This window comes from Ciconia boyciana, chromosome 13 (assembly GCF_034638445.1).
Source record: "Ciconia boyciana chromosome 13, ASM3463844v1, whole genome shotgun sequence".
NCBI lineage: Eukaryota > Metazoa > Chordata > Aves > Ciconiiformes > Ciconiidae > Ciconia > Ciconia boyciana.
In genome coordinates, this window is record NC_132946.1 from 4,296,118 (window position 1) to 4,316,842 (window position 20,725).

Sequence of the window (20,725 nt, forward strand, 5' to 3'; positions counted from 1 at the left end):
TTTGGAAGCAAACCTATGTACAAACAGGTAATTGCAGATGAAAATACTTGCCTTGAGAGGCATTCTAGATGTGGTGTTCACCCCAGTATTTGAAAATGTAGCAATTTCCAGCACAGTGTCATATCGTGCCTGATGTTTAAAAGGAAGGTGCAACAAATGTAATTTTTTCCCCTAGTTGTATTCCTTTCTTCTCTAGAACTGCCTATCACAGTAATTTGTCAATTGGGTTTCATCAGTAATATTCTTGAATTATCAAGAACATTGCCTTAAGATCAGATAAAGTCACTGATGATCTAAATAACTGCAAATCTGGGATTTTTAAGCAGGGAAAGTCCATGTATTCAAATGTCCTCTTTTTTTGCTCCTTAATATTGTGCCTGCCTTGCTGACTCCTGTTTTAACTTTGTGTAATGTGTGCAATGGTCATAATATAGAATGAGGAAGAAGGAAGACTGCTCCCACTGCGTGCAGCTTGACCAAACTTTTACTGTGCAGTCTTTTTGCATACTGCCTTTCTAGGTAATACAGACTGCTTTTCCCCTGCTGCCAGAGAAGATCTGTGGTGATGCAGGTGGGAGCCTGCGTGCTCAGGCTCTAAATGACCACCTTGAGAGCAGAGTGTAAAGTGTGTGACATCTGGTAGCATCTGTGCTCTGTTAGCCTGCTTTTCAAAGGTTGTATACCTAAATACATTTGTTCCAGTTGTCCAAGCAGGGCTTGGTGAACAGCAGCAGGGTGTTTGGAGGACAGCAGTGTTTTACCCTAACTCCTACAGCAAATGATCACTAGAAAAGAAACAGCAGCAGTGTTTATCACCATTTTTTTAGATTATGGCAGGAAAATCGTATGTCGGCATTGCTAACATTGGCTAGTCCAAGGCATTCACTAGGGATCAAGCCCTCCTAGTTCTGGAGTAATTCTCTCACAGCCAACAAAGTCTCATGTCCTGCAGACTGTACCCCACTGTGCTGCCACAGGAGCTGTTTCTGCCTCCCAGCTTGTCTGAATTTGCTCTGTCTGTGCTACTCTACCCTCCTGTTGCAGCACCCTGCTATGTCTAGCATCTTAGGTTTGAGCAGCAACCCCAAACGCTATGTTCTGCTGTCTTCCTGTGAACAAATTCAAGTTTTTCCACATACAATCAGATTTATTAAGACTACACATGAAGGCTATTGATGAGAGGAATTATTAGCAAGAGATGGCCCAAAACATGCCTCCTATCCTTGACTTGAAAAATCCCAAACCTCTGTTAGCACATTTCCTTTTCAAGTAGTGTTTGATGTCTTCTATCATTCCAGGTATACTTGTGAAGCATTATTTACAGATTTTGGGGTCTGACACAGAGATAATTCTGCTATCTGCAGATTGCTGCACACTTTTTCTCTCTCCTAGTCTTTTCCCCATGTAGGCCACTTCTTGATATCTCAGACCTGTTGTTTTAATCAACTATATAGCAATTTTCAATGGGCAGCTCTTGGCACAATACACAGTACTCTGGAAGAAAAGAGGAGATTGAAGCAGTGTTGCAGTAGCATATTATTTACCTTTCAAAACCTTGCTAAGAAAGAAGGTAGAAATGCTATAATGTGTAGGCACATTTGATAAGCAATGATGTGCAACCCCTTGTTTTTACCCCAGGGAGGCAGGAGAGGGAGTAGGAAGTGAATAGTTTTGGTCCCTGTCTTCCCTGCTAGACTGCTGGAGTGTACAGAAATGTCCTGGAGTACCATGCCAGGATGAGGTGGGCTTTTTCTGAAGATGGGTCCTTGCTGTACAGTTTTGGTGCCCTTGAGAAAAGATTCAGCCCTTAATGTGCATCCCTTTCAGAAGCAGAAAGATGCTGCTCTTTTCCCCTTTCTGTTTTACCATTAGTGAAAACACATCGGTACTAACCATTAGCCATTTCAGAATTTATCTCTGTGCATAAAGAGACTTGTGGAATATCTCTGTTCCCTTTCATAGGGAACTGCATGAGTCAGCTGGTGTTGAGAACACACCTATGTTTTCCTCATCTCCATCCCACACCCTTTTCTGCTCTAATAAATTCATGGCAGGTGGGTTCAAACATGTGAGCTCCAGCTTCGGTGCCTATTCCTGAGCTGCTGACACAGAGGAAGAGGATTGAGGCACTTGGATAACCTCCCCAGAAAGTGAGCCCTTTGCTTGCTGAGACACAATGCCTGGTGTGCAGTTTGTTTTGAGCCAATTCAGCCATCCCATCTCCCTCTCCTCTGCATCATCCAGTTCATGTATGGTCTTCCTGTAGTTGGCCAGGCTCTGGCTAGCCTCCTGTTCCTGTACCAGAAAGGGTTTGATTTAACAAGAGAAATCTTTGCACTAGAAAAAAACTGACCTGGAACATGTCCGATATCTCTGCATAATGACATCAAGGTGAAGGGTACAGTCATGACCCTAAAGAATGGTAGTTAATAGGTATTTTTTAAATTGTGTGTTCATATTTATGCACCTATTAGAGACTGTATTTGAGGACAGGAAGTGGCTGCAAAGAAGGGAGAGGAGAGTAATCCTTTGTAGAGAATGATGCATGTTTTTGGGTGACTGTCTCAATAGGTGCATGCAAGTCTACAGTGGGCCACGTGTCTGGGGATGCTATCAGTAGAAACTGGATGTGTGCTTCCTGCAGTATGTGTTTTGGAGAGCCAAAATGCCCCTGGTACAATTGTGTGATGAAACAGTGAGCTGGAGCAGGGAATACCTACAGCCTCCTCAATTTGCTTCTTGTAGGTTTAGAGTTTGTTCTGTATCTTTTCCAGCTGCTCCTGCATGTGCTGATGGGTTTTGTGGCCATGTTTTGTGGAAGACTGGCTCCTTTAGAGGCCTTTTGTTCTTGTGCAGAATTTTCAGTCTCCACATGTGTTTCTGTTTGGAGTCTAACTCTATTTCCAGTTCCTTCATCTGGAAAGGAGCAGAAGGATAAATTATTATGGAAGGGATTTGAAGTGCTGATGTGGAATTATGAGGATCAGAAAAAGAAATAGGAAGATCATAGAATCATTAAGGTTGGAAAAGACCTCTAAGATCCAACTGTCAACCCAACACCTCCATGCCTACTAAGCCATGTCCTGAAGTGCCACATCTACATGTTTTTTTAACTCCTCCAGGGATGGTGACTCCACCACCTCTCTGGACAGCCAGTTCCAATGCTTGACCACCCTTTCGGTAAAGAAATTTTTCCTAATAGCCAATCTAAACCTCTCCTGATGCAACTTGAGGCCATTTCCTCTCGTCCTATTGCTAGTTACTTGGGAGAAGAGACCAACACCTACCTCACTACAACCTCCTTTCAGCTGGTTGTAGAGAGTGATAAGGTCTCCTCCCCTCAGCCTCCACTTCTCCAGACTAAACAATCCCAGTTCCCTCAGCCGCTCCCCATCAGCCTTGTGCTCCAGACCCTTCCCCAGCTTTGTTGCTCTTCTTTGGACATGCTCCAGCACCTCAATGTCTCTCTTGTAGTGAGGGGCCCAACACTGAACACAGCATTTGAGGTGCAGCCTCACCAGTGCAAGAGTACAAGGGCATAATCACTTCCCTACTCCTGCTGGCCACACTGTTCCTGATACAAGCCAGGATGCTGTTGGCTTTCTTGGCCACCTGGGCACACTGCTGTCTCATGTTCAGTCAACTGTCAGCCAGCACCCCCAGGTCCTTTTCTGCCAGGCAGCTTTCCAGCCACTCTTCCCCAAGCCTGTAGCGTTGCATGGGGTTGTTGTGATCCAAGTGCAGGACCCAGCACTTGGCCTTGTTGAATCTTATACAATTGGCCTTGGCCTATTGATCCAGCTTGTCCAGGTCCCTCTGCAGAGCCTTCCTACCCTCAAGCAGATCAACACTCCCGCACAACTTGGTGTCGTCTGCAAACTTACTGAGGGCGTACTCAGTCCCCTCATCCAGATAATTGATAAAGATATTAAACAAGACTGGCCCCAAAACTGAGCCCTGGGGAACACCACTTGTGACTGGCCACCAAGTGGATTTAATTCTGTTCACCACAACTCTCTGGGCTTGGCTATCCAGCCAGTTTTTAACCCAGCAAAGAGTACACCTGCCTAAGCCATGAGCCGCCAGCTTCTCTAGGAGAATGCTGTGGGAGACAGTGTCAAAGGCTTTACTAAAGTCCAGGTAGACAATCTTCACAGCCTTTCCCTCATCCACTAGGCAGGTCACCTGGTTGTAGAAGGAGATCAGGTTGGTTAAGCAGGACCTGCCTTTCATGAACCCATGCTGGCTGGGCCTGATCCCCTGGTTGGCCTGCACATGCCTGTTGAGCACACTCAAGATGATCTGCTCCATAATCTTCCCCGGTATCAAGGTCAGGCTGACAGGCCTGTAGTTCCCCGGATCCTCCTTCCGGCCCTTCTTGTAGATGGGCGTCACATTGGCAAGCCTCTAGTCGTCAAGATGGTATCTACCCCAGGAATTTGAAGCTACTCATGCTCTAGAGTTTTGTTGCAGTTGAAAAATAAATGGCAAGTTGTGCCACTGATGACAGTACACCTTGCAAATTCTCCTTCGTGGGTATAGATCAGCTGCTGATACCAGTGGCTTGTTACTGCTGTAGTCCAGCACCATAAAGATTCTGATGGATGAGTTCTGCACAGGGTGCAAAGCGCTGACGTTCTCTTGCGCTCCAGTGAGCTGAGAGTGCCCTACATGCATCTTTTCTGCCTAGTCTGGATTTCCTTAAATTAGTGCATTCCCTTTGGGACATGTTGGCTGTTAAATGAAAACGTTCCTTTTCAGGTATTTGTGCTGAATATGGAAGCTCAGGTGCAGTAAAGAGTTTCATAGCTGCTCTGTTGGAATTATGTTTCTAATATATTTGTACATGTTTTTCTTACCCTGGAGTTTCATGATGGTGGTCTTTTTCTCCTTTCAGGGCTAACTGCTCAGCCTATTCCATCTTGACTTACAGGTCTTTTATTGCAATTTAATAGTCCTTCTTAATCTTTTCCAGGTGCCTGCAATGATCCTGCTCCTGACACAGATCTTTTTGCCACACAGGAAGCCTGTGAGGAAGGTATGAAACAGATTGACAGCGCAGCTATTTATGCAGAACATTGAAAGCCAGGATATGTAGACCCGATATCTGTATGTTATCTTCTGAGAAATTTTGCCATATCTTTAATTTTTCTGTGTATCATAGGCTGCCTTTGTAAAGACTGGATCCACAGTTCACTGAAATCAAGGGAAGTAATCCCAGTTGACTTGGGCAACGCTAGATCGGACCATAAACCAGGTGGTGGTGGTATGCTCACTCAATACCATGGGAGTAGTCAAAGGTATTATCCCCACCTATTATTAAGTCAATAGCTTTAGTTCTAATGATACTTCAGGCTTTGATTTCTACCTTTCAATGGAAAGACGGTGGCCGAGAGTGTGCTGTAGATGGAAGGTGAAGATACTGTCTGAACATGCAGTAGCTGAAAGCACAAAGGTGGCAGAAGGCTCAGCCTCACTCTGGGAGGAAATGCTGTGCATTAAATCCACAGCTAGCTGTGATATTTCTGAAGTGCCAGTTGTCAGCACAGTGCCAAAGGAGCAATCTGTTCAGTGCTGGCAACTTTTCTCCCCTCTGTGCCAATTACGAATGCCATTGACTAGCTAGAGAGGGAAGCCGGCCTACTCTTTGTTGGAGGCCTGATAGGTGTGATGAGTGGAGTTGTGTAATAAGTGAAAGAAAGGATAAATCAAGAGGAAATGGAGGAATTCCTCAGGGTGCCATCTGTGATGTAGATTGCCAGGGAGGCAGAGAGGAAGTGGATTTCTTCTTTTGTGGATTAATTTTGCCAGGCTGCAATCAGTGAGCTAACATGCATTCTGCTTTTCAGGATCATAAAAAGCAATGCAAGTGCTGACATGTATTATTAACAGTGTGCTTTCAAATCAGCACTGGAGAGAAATAATGGAATATATACCTTAAAGTTTCCAGCTGCCAATGTAAAGGGCAGAAAGGTGGGGAGGTGATATGACTTAGATCAGCCGCAGCTTTCTTTCCGCTCTCATCAGCTGCTCAGTACTTGCTGATGATTTCCTCATGCTCATTAGTAGTGTGTTGAAGGTCAGGCTCCAGCTTTCATTTAATAGTAAGCAGATTGATTCTAGAGGGCAGAAAGAAATCTTAGAGACCCAGAATGTCTTATCTCCTCAGCTCTTCCATTTGGCTCTCAAAGAGATGATTTGTGCATCACAGTTTTCTGTAGAGTTTCATTTTTCTCTATAAAATTGTGCACTGTTAAGCCAAGTGGGATTCATGCCCACTGGATCTGCATTATAGAACATTAGGACCTATGTATTTACTTGCACGCTAAATGAGAACTAAAATGATGATACACCTCTGAGGCAGAAATAGACCCTGTTGTTTATGAAGGTCTTGAGTCTGAGTCTGTTTTCCTGAATTTCTGTGTGTATGGATTTGAGTTTATATGTCAATATTATTTATTTCAAAGTTACGCTGCAGTAGCAGCAGCTGGCTTTAGAGTCAACTGAAACTGTATTTGATTGCATTCTCAACAAACATAGTCTCTGCTCCACAGTTTACTATATGTATGTGTCTTTATCTCATGGAAAATGAGCCCCACAGCTCATTCAGTGCTTACTGTTTACTGATATGAATCATTGAGGGACTGTTGTTGCTGCTGCTGTAAAAATAATAATAAAAAAAACCCACTCTAAGGAAGAAGAACTACAAAGGCTTTAATAGAAAAACTGCATTCTAGCAACACAAGCTGCCCTTCAGCAAAACAACATCAAGTAAATGTGCCATTGTGTTCCAGAATGCTGCACAAGTTCTGTGCTATGTAGGTTTTGTATAACAAATAAGTTTTAAAACTCAAATTTGCTATGGAGATAGTTCATATGCTAAAAATGTGTCCTTTTATCATCAGTCAATTGGAAATGAATGTATTGGTTGCATTTTTTAACCTATTTGAGTAAAAACCACATTTATGATGCAGTTTTTATAACTGATATCCCATAGTTGCAGCTGAGAAATGCTTCTTGTATTATCAGTCCTTTCCAGAAGTTATACTCTTCTCCTTGGAAACGTTAGCGTGTGTGTGGTCTTTATGGAAAAGAACTGCAGACTGTAATGGTGAATGTTAAAGTAGCTTCTTAAATCTGTGCACAAAATGAAATGGCAGGTATGTTATTTCATACTACAATCTGTAACTCAAGGATGCTTAAAATTTCACTAAAATGGATCTCACTGTGGGTTACAGTCTATGGAAGAAATCCCAGCACCATGGAAACAACTAGTAAAACTATAGTTTCAATGGAGGCAGAATTTTACACTGTCCCTTTAAAGGTGGGTTTTTCAGAAGTGCTCAGCACTGTCTTAACTCTTCCACTGAATTTGCTAAACGTCTTTTCATAGGCCTCGCTAGGAGCAAAGCTGGGCCAAGATGTTGTTTTTTTAAATCCTGCTATCAGTATAATATCTCTAAAGACTGAGCCCTTCATATTCTGTAGTTATCAGACCAATCTTATAGACCACTGTTATATTTATCCATCATTGGCCTAATCCTGCACTTCTTACCCAGAGTTAAGATTTAATGTTAAACCACATGCACATAAACTCTCTGACAAGATAGCTGTTGCATAAATAGTTCTACTTTCTCTACGTGGACATTGAGTCCATTATGTCATCTCCGTGACCTCTGCCTGCTCCAGGAGTTTGTGAGAGTGCTTGCTGCCCTCCAAGCCGGTCTGCACTTCTTCCAGCTCTGTCTGTAGTGGGCTGAGGCAGCATGTACTGCTCCTGCAGCTCCTCCTCGTGCTGGCGAGCTTCCTCATCCATTTGGATCCGAAGGTCCTGAAAGCAGATGAAAGATTAATGTAAATAATGAAGGGAGAGGAAGCTGAAAGATGTAGGAGGTCTCTCAGCAAAGCTGCTCTTTAAGGTGATGCCAGATTTAAAAAAAAAAAAAAGGCAAAAACCAAAACCAAACCCCACAAAAAACCCCCCAGCACTGGATCCCAGTGTCATGTATGCCTGTCTTATATCACTGTAGCCACGCTGACTTTAAGAGAATGACTTCTGACTGAGACTGATGTAACTGAGGACAAGTTAGGTTTGAGTGTGTGTATATATATACATGTGTATATAGAGAAAGAATCTTTGTTGTTACTCTCTAAGTTACTAAAATTGGATTTTTGGCAGCAGTTGTATCACTTTATTCCAACAAAGAGACTAGCCGTTTACTAATTTACTTACTTAGTTTTATTTTAGAAATGAAGAGCCAAAGGAAGCTCCTTAGTTTTACATCTCTGTTAGTTTCTAGTCCATTTCTTGGCTATCCTGTTCAAACAGCAATTACAACTTCTCTTAAAAGCAGGACTTTTTTGTTTTAATTACATATGAATAGTTCTTTGGGTTTCTAGTTTGACAAAAGCTGATAGTAATGCTTCTCTTGTATAAGGTTTGTTGGAACTACTGCAGATTGAAATTGGTATGAGTGGGAGAACTAGGGCTTTTGAATATAAATTCTCAATTTGTTCAAGATGTCTGTCTAAACAAGAGTACATAATTTACTGCTTTGTTGCTTAAGCTATAAAATAGAACTGGTATGCTTTTCCACCCAGGGAGCTGCTTCCACCCTCTCCAGTTTACCTTGACGTGCTGTTGCAGTTCATTCAGTGTCCTGACAAGCTCAGTGTTGTTCCTGTTGGCACGATCCAGTTGCATTTCCATGCTGGTCAGGTCAGTGTCCATCTTCTTGAGCCTTAGAGCTTCAGCACTGCCCTTTACTTCAGTCTCCAGACTCGCCTGCAGAGACTCAATTGCACACTGGTGATTACTTCTGTGGAGTCCAGTGAAGCATATGGTACAGCATTCTGTTATGTTGAGTCTGATCCAGCCTTTGTATCAAATGATTGCCCACCAAGGAATAAAAATACAGTAACTTTTCAAACCTGTTTAAAACTGAGATACCAAGATTTTGCACCAAGCCATTCTTGAATACCTTCTTTTAAAACATAGGGCTGTGAGAGCTTTCAAGAGGTCATCTTAAAAATCTACTGCCTAAAATCTGGATCACCTCCTGCTAAACCAGTCCCACTAGACAACGTGTGACCAGACTGCACTTAACTTCCAATAATGGAGACTCTACAAGCTCCAGACAATCTGGTCCAAGGAGTAATTCCCCTTAATTATTATAAAACTTTCCTAGTGTCTAACTTAAAACCTCCATGGTGCAGCCTTTCCCTGTGGCTTAATGTCATGTCATTGCTGTGCCTGGTTGTTTCAAATTCCTCCTTCTCATGTTCTCCTGTCAATGTCAGCTTTAACCTGAGCCCTTTTGAGCTGAATGCAAATCAGTTTACTTTCTTCAGCCTGCAAGGGTGCAACAGATGGATGAACAAATGCCCTTTGTGGGGTTATACATACAAAATCCATCTGATAGAATGTGGACAGCAGCCACTGGGCTGGCATGCGGCTCTCACATCTGGAGCATTGGTACCTCCAGGGAAGACTCTGCTTCCTCCAGTGCCACCTGCAGTTCATCCTCCTCAATCTCCAGTCTCTATCTTTTGCAGCTCATGAATGCTCTTCCCTCCACTCCCCAGCTGATTGATTAGATCCTTAATTTCCTTTAGGGAAGAAAACTGATATTTCATATGATAGGTTTATTTCAGGACTGTGAACTTTACCAAGTGCACCAGACAGATTCTTTGAATGGAAATGGCATGAAATGATTCCAGTCACTTTATATCAGCTGCCCTTTTCTTTCATTGCTAAATATTATCCTGGATTTCTGAATGAGCCCTGTTCGCTGCATGTGTTCATGGAGGTGGAAGAATGAAGCCTATTAAATCAAGAGAAATTTTTTCCATTTTTTATCCAGCCTTCCCCTCTCCCCCTTTCAGATGGTTGCTCTTACAAAATGAAAAAAGGATGCTACATCGTCTCTGTACAACCGAATGGGGCTCTCTGCCAGCCGAAGTAGGCCAGAGCAAAGGGTTGGGGGAGATAGCCCAGAAAACGCTGGGTCTGTGCCAGGGAGTCCATCACTGTTTTCTGTTGGCTGCAAGGGCAGCAGATTGTAGCATCTTCTAAATATTTACAGTGTCATCTTCCAGCCTCCTGTAAGAGATCAATTTTTGCAATTTACAGAAGTGTTTTAAAAAAAATAAAAATAAAAAAATCCAAGGCAGCTGGTCTCCCTGTACAGCCAGTGGGGGAGAAGTGATGCCAAGAGAGAGACTGAGCAGGAGTTTTACTGACTTGCTCTGGACTGATTCCTGGAGATACCCAGTCCTCCCTGCTGAGGTTAAAGGGAACATCTCCCCAGGGTAAAGCTGGCCATTGTTAATAGTCCCCTAAGTGAATTGCTCAGAATTGGAGAGAATGCTGGTAGCTAGAACTGGGACTGCAGCCTGTGTCTTATTTAAGCCTAATGCTGTAACCAGTCCATTATTCCTTTATGGGGAGCTCTAGTGATGATACGTGGCCCAGCCTGGAGCGATGACCTCCTAGTATAACAGTGAGTACAACCAAACTGCTATTGTGATCACGTTTTGAGGGTTCAGAAAGGACCTTGATCCTGAATGTTATGCCCAGAGTCAGTTTCCAGGAAGCAGTACACTGGTGCTGGTTACAATCTTGGGTGATCCGATAGAGGTGGCATGTGTGTGAGTGCAGACTCTATCCCAAGAGCAGAATCTAACCTGTGACTTTAAATGCATCAGATGTATGTTCCCAGAGAGTGAAAGCACTGCTAGAAATAAGAAAAGTCGAATTGGTGCTGGAAGACACCACAAGAGATCATTCAGTAGGAATCAAGGGACTTATGATTTGCAGAGTTTTTTAACAGCAAACCAGTACTTACCCTGAAGGGCCCTTGTTCTCCTTTTCCACAGATTCCAGGTGCTCCAAGGATTCTTCATAGGCAGTCTTAAGCTCAAAATTTTCAATTGTGTACATTCCTTCTGGGAGCTATCCACTTCCACCTGCAGCTCTCTGCATTTTTTGTTGCCATTCTGCCAGGATCTTATCAAAGGCTCTCTGCTTCTTGTTCAGGGCAGCACAAGCAGCATTGGCCTGGAAAGATAAAGCCAAGCATTCACCGGACACAAGTTTTCTTTACACTTCACTTCTCTGCGTGTCCTGCCAGCTAGTCACAGTTAAATTGGCAGCCACTCTAATGACTGGCAGAGTTTCTCTTGGTCACTCTGAATGGATGATTAAAATGTTTACGAGGCTTTCTTTCCTCACCATTAGGAATTTAACAAGATCACCCAGTTCCCATCAGTGTGATAGTCTTCCTTGCTCCTGCGGTTATAATGATGCTGCTGTGGAGCAAATGTTTTCCACTTCAGATATTCTTTGTGCAGATGTGCTGTTAGTAATTGCCTGGGTTGATTACTGCGCCTCTTTCTATTTCAAAGGCGATTCGGTTACAAACAAGATGTTATTCAAGACTATTTTAGACTGTGTTTAACTGCTTGTCATGAAGGGAAAGAATAAAGGTACATTTTTCTTTCCTAGGAGCTTTTAATCACAAATATTCTACATATCCTTATGATCCGCACATGCGTTCAGATACCATGGTGACAAGCACACCACAGGAACCATAGAATAAAGAACTGCTTCATTAAAGTGATAGTGAAACAGATTTTTTTCAGCCCGGTAATGTAATGCTGTATGTGGGATTTTCGGCTCGAGACCTCTTCTAAAGCCGACTGCAGTCATTGGCAGATACCCAAGGACTTCAGTGGATTTGGAGCAGCCTTTGTGCCTATTTTAAGTAACATGTTTATTCAAATGTCCCACAGTTGCACTACTATTCATGCTTTTAGACACTAACACTAGCAAGAGTAGAAATACTAATTTAATGAAGGAGCGTTTGTTGCTAGTGTTTAAACTACATGTTGTTTAGAACTGCTTTGAGTATGGTAGTTAATAACCAGTGGCCAACCCACTGGTACTGCAACACTGAAAAGTTCAAAGCAGGATATCATTATCCTTAAAAAGAAGATGAATACCTTGCCTTGCAGTAAAGGAGGGCTTTTGCTTTAGCTGTACTCTTGTTTCTGGAAGTCAGCTAATGAGCTTGCCAGAAGCATGCTGTGTGCTCCTAGGAATTAGCTGCAGCTCTCATGTGGGTTTTCTCTTGATGTGATAAATCTTAGCCTTGCTTCTCATGGCCATACAGATTGCTTGACGTTTAATAAAGAGATCTTAAAATAGTAAGAAATAAGGGACCAGTCCAAAGCTGACCTGAGTTAACAGAAAGACTCCCAGGGCTTCTAGTACCAGGTCTTAGATCTTGCTGGTCAGGATTGTGCTGAATGCACTCTTGAATGGCTGGATTTCTTGCCTTCTCAAGGTCAACAGTGAGGTCCTCCACTTCTTTCTGAAGCCTCTGCTTAGTTTTCTCTGTGTTGGCAACCCAGGCTTGGACTGATTCAGCTGCCTCCTCTGCTTCTTGCAGCCTCACAGCCAACTTTGTCCTGAGTGAGGGAGGGCAGGAATATCCTGATGAGTAAGTAGTTCATGGAGCGATGAATAGTAGGAGTCAGCAGCCCTCATCTTGAGCACCATCACTATTTTCACCAGTGAAAAGGTGAAATACTGGCAGCAGTCTCAGAAAAAGGACTGTAAAACCAGTGGCTGGTTCTTCCCCTCCGCTGGTGGATATGGCATATTGGGCTGCAGCTCAGCTCTTATTGCTGGATTGTAACCTGGTGATAGACACTTCCACCTTCCATTCAGGTATCTCAAGGACTGGGATAGTGTCTAAGAGCAAAGTAGCCTCCCTCCCTTGTGAATATCCCTGGGACTCAGTACAAAGTCATGCAGAGACGTAGTAGCTTATTCCATTTGTCTCAACGTGTTCAGGCACACGGTGAAACCCTCCAGATGCCTTAACTTTTGTTGCTCTTATGTAAAGCACCTTTGTTAGCTCTCTTAGAGAGACTGCTACAAAGATTGGCTCAACTTCTAGCCTGTAATACCAGCTCTCAAGGACCATATTCTAAGGGGTTTAATCTGTTTTGATGCTTGCTTTATTCTTAGGAAATGCTAGTGGCTTTTGTAGGGCTGCTGGAAGAGTAAAGTCCTTGTTGGAATAAAGAAAGGCTATCCAAATTCAAGCCTTTATCAGAAAGGATCAGTGTTGGTTTTCTGTTGTCAGTGTACAAGTGTTAGGTCTCAATAGTCCCTGTTTATTATTGCAAGTATTATTTTCTTTCTCTTGGCTGGAGCCCTTTGCTTTCTCTCTGTCTTACCAAATTGAGTACTAACAGATCACATCTATAAGCTGTGACTCAGCAGCCAAACTAAATAATGAGGCTGCCGTAAGTCCCATCCCAGACTCCCTGAAAGCTGAGTGCTCACTTGGTTTCTTCCAGCTCTTTGGTTCTTTCAATGGTGTCAGTCTTCTAATTAGTCCTCCAGATTATGACTTCAGTATTGAGTTTAGAGACCAGGCACTGCAGTTCAGCTTTGCTCTCCTCCTCTTCCTCCAGCTACTCTTTCACTGGGTCCAAATCATGCTTGGTGTTGGCCAGGCTCGCTACAGCAGTAGTGCACAGCCATTACTATGTGTCTGTCCTATTGGAAGTACGAATACCCTGACCTCACTCCCTGGAGATGGAGTGCTCCACTTGAACAACTCAGTTCTGGACCAGCTAGAAACATCTCAGGCTTCAAAATATATTGCTGGTCAGGAGCCAAGTTGCTGTTCTCCATACCTGTTTTTTACTGTACTGCAGTGAATTGAATTGAGCTCATACAACTGAAAACAGAATTTGGCTTGTCATCATCACTGTTTTCTCTCAAACAGTGTTTCAAAAGAATTATGACAGTAAACCCATTTGGCGATTGTTCTGAACGCAGAGAGAATTCTTGCCAGGCTTTTGATATACAGGTGCAGCACTAGAATTACTCTTTGGAGATAAGCAGAAATTTCCAAGACACGTGTCAGAGACCTGAAATATTGGTATATTTTGAGCCAAACTTGTGTGATCTATGCAAATAAACTGCTGTACGATCCACTGAATGAGCACTGGACTGAGAATCAAGAGGTGTGTGTTCTGCTCTTTGCTGCTGACTCATGGGGGAGCCTGTATCTTATTTTCATATCCATACAAGGCTCATGTCCCCCACACTGCCTCCAAGATCAGCTGGTAACAAGCCCAGAGATTAATTTGGATGAGAAAGTTTTCCTTTGTGAGAGCTAACACAAAAGACTTGCTAATCTGAAGTGGACAGCATGCAAAAGAGCAGGCACTGCATGTCCCATGACGGCAGCAACTTCTGTAGGCACTTGGTGGTCCCCAGTACCTTTGACTCTTCATCCAGCTGCCTCTTGAAGTCATCTGCTTGCAAGGTGAGAGAATCTTTATGTGGACAATCTGGTTATGCCTGCTCTGAGCTTCCTCATGCTCCCGACTCAGCTGGCTGTTTTTGGCTATGGGAAAAGTGCATAAAGAAGCAGGAGAGGAACTAATTCCATCTGACTGGAGAGAAAGAGAAGCGAAGGCTAGAAGGATTGGGCAGATTTGCTAGAGGAGACAGGGCAGGGCTGCCAGAGTTAGATGAAATGTAGGGGAAGAGGAGGATCAGAGGGAGGTAACATTGCACAAAGCTGTCAAGGAATTTACCTTGGAGCCTGATGGCATTAATTTCAGCTTGGCTCTTCTCCACCTCAGCCAGCTGGGCATTGGCTTCAGACAGGTTATCTTCCAGCTTGTGAACATGAGCATCTGAGTTCAGCTGTAAGAGAGAAGTCAGTCATATGATGCTGAGTAAGGCCTGAAGGGCCAAAATATCCTCCCTCTTTTGCAAACTTAATTTATTCCAGTTGGTTGTAATTATAATGGGATGACTGTAATAGCCAGGGGGAGTGCAGAGTGTCCTGATCTTTAGCGAGGGGGATGCACACTCCATCAGCCGGGGCGGGCAGTGTTCAGCACCACCTGCAAACAGCTGCTTTCTGGTATCAGTTAGCTTGCGCTGCGTAGGGCTGAATTCTGCCTTGCGCTGCTGGCTGCACCTGTGACTGCATTGGTGCTTTGTTGAGGAATTCCCTGCTGGCCTCTCACCTTGGATTTCTGCAGAGAATCCATGCTTGCACTGAGGTCATCTCTCTCTGCTTTCATGACCTGTTTGTCCGTCTCCAGCTTTGCTTTCACTCTGGGGATTCTCCATGAGCTCTGCCATCTCAGCCATGGCAACCATGTGCTTCCTGCACAGGGTAGAGCCCATGGCCTTGCTCTGCAGGGCTGCCTCCTCCAGCTCAAGGAGCAGCTTCAGCAGCCCAGCTTCCCACTTGCAGTTCTGTTAGATCTGAGAAGGGGCCAAGTACCTGTTGTCAGCTGGGATCTGGCAGCCTTGGAGTCTGAGTAAGGCCCTCGGGGATGCTTTGTAAGAAAGGCTTCTGGAAGCCTTTTATTTAGCTTTAATAGTCTCTTTATTTGGGACAGATCCCATCTTTGGTATTTATCCATTAGAAGGTCAGTGGCTGGTATCTTCCAGAAAGATTAACCATCTCTAGGCCTCCTTGCTAAAGCTCAGAGTAATTCTCCGGGCTGCAGGCCATGTATTTTCCTTGCAAAACAATAGAAAATACACCTAATGGTCCTGCCTCCTTTTTTTACTGTGTGCTGAAATTAGCAACTTTCTAATGAATCTCTGATCACCTTCCACTCCAACTCTGTGGGAATAACAAAGCGGACAGTGAATTTCATGGAGCCTTGGTGCTTTACCCCTTCCAAGGTCTGCACTGTGAGGGGAAGGTTGGGCAAGGTCTGCAGGATATGGCCCGCTTAAGAGCTCAGAGAAGCTGCTGAAGAAGCTTCTCCTTTGGAGAGTCCCAGTGACGTTTCTCATTCTCTGAGGAAAGAGACAAGATGCTCAGATGCAGGGAAGGTGTCTGACCTGAGCAATTGTTACAACACAAGCTTCTTCCAGGCAATCTTCCTTGTTTCTCCACCTTGTGGGAAAGAGGGAAAGAAATTCTTATTTCATGCCAAAGAGCCTGTGTGTACTTAGAAGCACAACCATTTTGGAAACAATGGTAGCAAGTGTGAGGCATAATCAGAGAGGGAACAGGAATTCCCAAATGCCATGCTCTGTTTTAACAGACATTGCTGCTTCTTGTGTCACTGGACACGTTCTTTTACCTCTGTTTTCCCACCTGTGCAAGGTGTCTAACAACACTGACCTATCTCCTGATATGGTTGAGAATTAATTAGGTAGCATTTCTAAAGTGAATTGAAATGGAAATGTTACTTATTATTGATGCTATCAATTTGTATTAGTCATTAGAATGTGTTCAGAGCATTCTATTAAAATATATCCTTTTTGGAACTAAATTATCTTCAGGCTTTTCCATTGTTAATGAATCTGATTATATATTTAACAACCACATCCTGGCAATTTACGTAAGATTTATTAAAGTAGATCCATCCATCACAGAACTGTAAAAAGTGGATGGGGTGATTTGATAGCTGAAGCACAGGACAGAGAAATGCCCACTTTCCCCGACCTGCTACTCTCTTGCTCTATGGAGGACTGCCTCATCAGTAACTGGCTGCTTCAGAGATTTCTATGAAAAGAGTAGCATGTGCAATTTATAACAGTGAGTTTGCATAGGCTAAAACTAGAGTTCAGGATTGTTGTCCATCTTATTACTCTTTCATGAGGAATTTTGTTTTTTTAATTAGTAGTTTAATGTCGTCAGGTCTTTTCAGAGGTGTAATCGCTCCTCTGAGGAGTTTTTTCCTCCGTAGATACTGTTACCTGTGTTTTTATAGCATGCTCAGCTTCCAGGTCTTCTTCCAACTGTTCAATATACGGGCCTGGAGGGCGCACACAAGCACAGCAGTATCTATGAGCAAGAGATGTGAGAGAAATTTGTGGAAATACAAACAAGAATCTTAATTTCTTCACTCCCTTCTCTATATGCTTGTCAGCTCTACTGGATTTTCTTTCCTGGGAGAGATCTACAGCTGGGAATACTGAGCCAACAGAGCAGGAAAGACCTGGCCAGGTGTCTCAGTAGACAACTGATGTTACCTGCAGCGTGGTTAGCTTCCTGTATCATGTTGGAATTTGGCCTTCAAGAATATAATCAAGCTGATTTGGTTACTTGAGGGAAACAGAGGCTTGTTCGTAGAAATAGCTACAATCTAGGTAATGTGGGTCATGTTTTTGTTGAAATGCTGAGTTTTTAGTTAAATATTTGGGCACTTGGATATGTTGGATGAAAGAAATATTTGAATTCAGAATGGTAACACTGTGCATCCTGTGAGCCTCATTTCTGGTTTTATTTACCACCTTTCCTTCCATAGTGAGAGGGTGAGTGCCTTGTAGGAGCCTTTGGCATTAATGTGGATGAAAAGGTCTATCAGCTGTCTTTGCTGGCTGCCTGCAAGCAGAAGAGGAGGTCCCTGCAGCAGATCACCTTTCTTCTGGCCATAGCAGCACGGCAGGAGATCTGCAGTGAGCATACGGTTCCCCAGACTTCAAAGAAAGTGCAGTTTAGAGTGAGTGGATAATATACAAGACAAGCTGGATCTCAGAACTATTGATTCACTGGAAGCTAAAAAGGCAAATGTTTCCAAGCTGAGGGGTTTCACAAGCTTGTAGAGAAGTAGTCAGAATCTGCTGTAGAAGAAAAGTGAAGATCTGCCTGGGGACAAATAAATACTAGTCTCAGCTGGTTCTGTTATTTAAGGGTTTAAAGGGTGGTGGGCTACAAAATCCATTTTAACAGGGTAGGCTTAAAAGGTCTGTATTAATCTTTTATGCCAAATCAGTCTTATCAAAAAGATAAAGCTGCGCAAGCAGGCTACTGTGGGGTAAGAAAAGGTAGGATATTACAGCAAATGAGTTAAGCCAAATAAGTGTTTCTGGTCTGTAGTGAACAGGTTAATCTTTGTTGAAAGTGGGTTGAGATCTAGTGTCCTGTCTCCTTAGTGGGACTGGCAGGGCACTTAAGTTCCTTGTTCCTTTGTTGAAGCTCCTCCTTACCCCATCATTAACTAGTCTGCAAGTAAAGAAACAAGAACCCCAGGAAGCTGAGTCATCGGTTTGCAGCTCTGAAGGACTAACACCAGTACCTGATTTTTCTTCTGTCACTTAAGTGTCCCAGTGGCCTTGCTCAGAAGCACAAATATCTTGTACTCCCTGTGGAGGACTGTGCTAGAATTTGAATTAGCAAAGCTTGCCAGTATTTATTGATGATTGTACACATTGCCTTAGCTACTTAGCTCTTTAACTAGGTAAATTAGTGGTTTGGATAATATAGAGTTGGAAATTTGTATTCTGGGAAGTTAATTTCTAAGGGGAGGTTTGTCAGAGAAGTGCTGGCAGACCCATCACTAAAGTAGTCAATAGTGACACTAAAATAAAGTTCTAATTTGTGATAATATTTTGCACTTTTAAAACAGTTTTTATCTGAGGATCATAAGGCCTTACATAAACATGAATCATTTAAGCCACATAACTTCCCGGTGGTTACACACATTTTATATGTGGGTGAGTGTGGAAGATGAATTACAAATATCAGACAATGAGTCGGAGAAAGACTTAGGAAACAAAATCCTGTATTTCTGATTCTGCTTGCCTGAACTACTGAACTGTACTTCTGTTTGTCATTAGGTTAATACTGAAGAGATCAGGGTATGACTGGATTTTCCCAGTGACTTTATGATCAAGTGACTTTTCAGGTGTAGGTAGTGCTGTCAGAGCTATGATGTAGCACAACCGCAGCCAGTAGCATCCTGTACCCTGGGAAATTGTTACAATTGACACTTACTTCTGTACAACCTCTTCCAAGTTTGGCTCATTTCATCTCATTGAGGTTAGCAATTGTCATTTTGAGGTCACTCTCTGCTTTATGATGAGCCTTTTCCACCTTGCCATGGGTCTTCTTTTCTTGTTCCCACTTGTCCTCCAGCTAGCTGAAAAAAAGTGGAATCAGTGTGAAAAAGAACTTTGTAACACACGTGTTTATGAGAAGGGCCCAAGATGTCAAAAATAGACCAAAGAGGGCCATCTAAAATACAGACCATAGCAACTGCACCTCACCTCATGCATCTGAGTGGTAGGTTTGCAGCTGTTCTTGGTCAGGTGGTTCACCTTGTTCTCCTCACCTTGCAATTTTCTAGGAAGGGAAAATTTCTACCAAGTTACCAATTTCTACTAGTGAACTGAGTTGTGTGCGAAACTAACTACACTGCCCTGGCAAGAGACTGAAAACCCAAAGAACAGTTTCATCTGAGGTGCTTCCTGAAAGCAGTATGTGCTTCGTGGGTGCATTTTCAATAGGCCCGCAGGAATTCAGTCCAGCATTGACTCTTACAGAAGAATCCTACTTGCCCTCAGCAATTCACGTAGCTCCTTTGGGCAGTGGCACAAATTGGCAACACTTCACTGTGCTGCCATGAGTTAATAGCTAGAAAAACACGGCCCCCTTCCTGTTTGTGCAGCAAACTGTAGTCTCGAAGTATTTAAGCAAGCAGACAGTGCGTTTTTGTTTTTTTTTCCTTTTCCCAGACTGGGAGAATGAGAATGGGAGAGAGTAAAGAAAAATGGAACGGTTATTTCTGCCTGATGGACTTCCTCCAAAGCCCTCTCCTCCTTTTGGAATTTAGTGGCTGAGTCATTCTGAGCAGAGAGATCTGAAGTCAGAGTTCGAACTCTGTGGTCTAATGCCTGCAGACAGGAAAGGGAACATCACGCAGGTTTTGTGGATCACACAAGCAGTTACCAGCACCAGGACAAAATGTCACTGGAAACTTGTATTTCTTTAGAAGGAATCTGAGATTCAGTTAATAAATTCTGAGACATAAGAGGCATCTGTGAGTTTAACATCCTGTGGATGTTAACACTGACTTCAGAAGAAGCAGCAGACAGCCACATGGCTGCTACAGTACAGATTTAAAATTTCTCCAATTACATTAAATAAAAAACAGTTCAGGTGCGGGAGAGGGAGAAGTATTCCCCAAGGCTAGGAAGAAAGTAGTTACATGGCTGTGGAGGGGGGCATTTTATAAGTAGAGGCCTCCTAGCATTGCCATGTAAGAGTGGGTATAATTAATAAAGAATGTAGAGGAGATGCAGATGTCTTTATATAGAGGGATCCCTAGAAATTGCTGTGAAATGACTATTACTAAGAGGTAGAAGGGTGAAATGAATTAAATCCATCCCAGGTTATATGAGATGCTGGAAGACAATATAAGAAACTGAGGGGGGATCAGCTGAGTGAATCTGAGCATCCCAAAGGGTGCTCTGCCTGGAGGAGCTGTAACGGTTGCCAGGGTTCATTTCCCTGAAGAATGAGGCAGAAAGAAAACTCTCTGTCATGCTTCATACCTGCTTTTCCTTCTCAGTTTTAGCCAAGGTAGTCTCCAGCCTTTCCAAGTCACACTTCAAATTGCTGAGATAATCCTCCAGCATCTGCTTGCTGGCGCTCATGTCAGCTCCTTCATATACAGGATCTGTCTCAGTAGGTCTATCTTTGATTTCATCATTTGGGCCAGGCACTCATCAGCATCCAACAAGTTCTCTTGTTCCTAATGAAGGGGTGGGAATCCAATGTTCATCCTATGAAAGGCTGCTACAGCTCCTGCCTCTTATAGCAGCAAACTGCCATTAGCAAGAAATGCGAGATTTTGCCTCTTCTGCAGAGTCTGTTGAGATTCCTTTAACATACCTGTTGTTATAGTTGATCTGAATCTCCATGATTCAGGCCAT

The 20,725-nt window shown here is 43.2% G+C and overlaps 1 protein-coding gene and 1 long non-coding RNA gene across 3 annotated transcripts in view; one reads left to right on the top strand and one right to left on the bottom strand.

The window, feature by feature from the left end:
• LOC140659224 (uncharacterized) overlaps window positions 1–20,725 on the top strand; it is a 45,061-nt gene that overhangs the window by 3,200 nt on the left and 21,136 nt on the right. Inside the window, exons 2-3 of one of the 2 annotated variants that reach the window (XR_012045048.1) lie at window positions 4,976–5,038; window positions 5,165–5,300. This is a non-coding gene — a long non-coding RNA (uncharacterized lncRNA). The remainder of the gene's footprint in view (window positions 1–4,975; window positions 5,039–5,164; window positions 5,301–20,725) is intronic. The other variant, XR_012045050.1, reaches the window with a different exon arrangement.
• MYH16 (myosin heavy chain 16) lies at window positions 6,719–17,069 on the bottom strand. The gene is given in 18 exon segments (XM_072878359.1): window positions 6,719–7,762; window positions 7,764–7,831; window positions 8,630–8,819; window positions 9,254–9,283; window positions 9,285–9,352; window positions 9,480–9,543; window positions 9,545–9,624; window positions 10,844–10,932; window positions 10,935–10,986; window positions 10,988–11,059; window positions 12,339–12,471; window positions 13,358–13,543; window positions 14,622–14,737; window positions 15,067–15,163; window positions 15,165–15,301; window positions 15,664–15,771; window positions 16,766–16,824; window positions 17,042–17,069. Coding segments are annotated over 18 exon segments (1,683 nt in total). The 3' UTR covers window positions 6,719–7,656.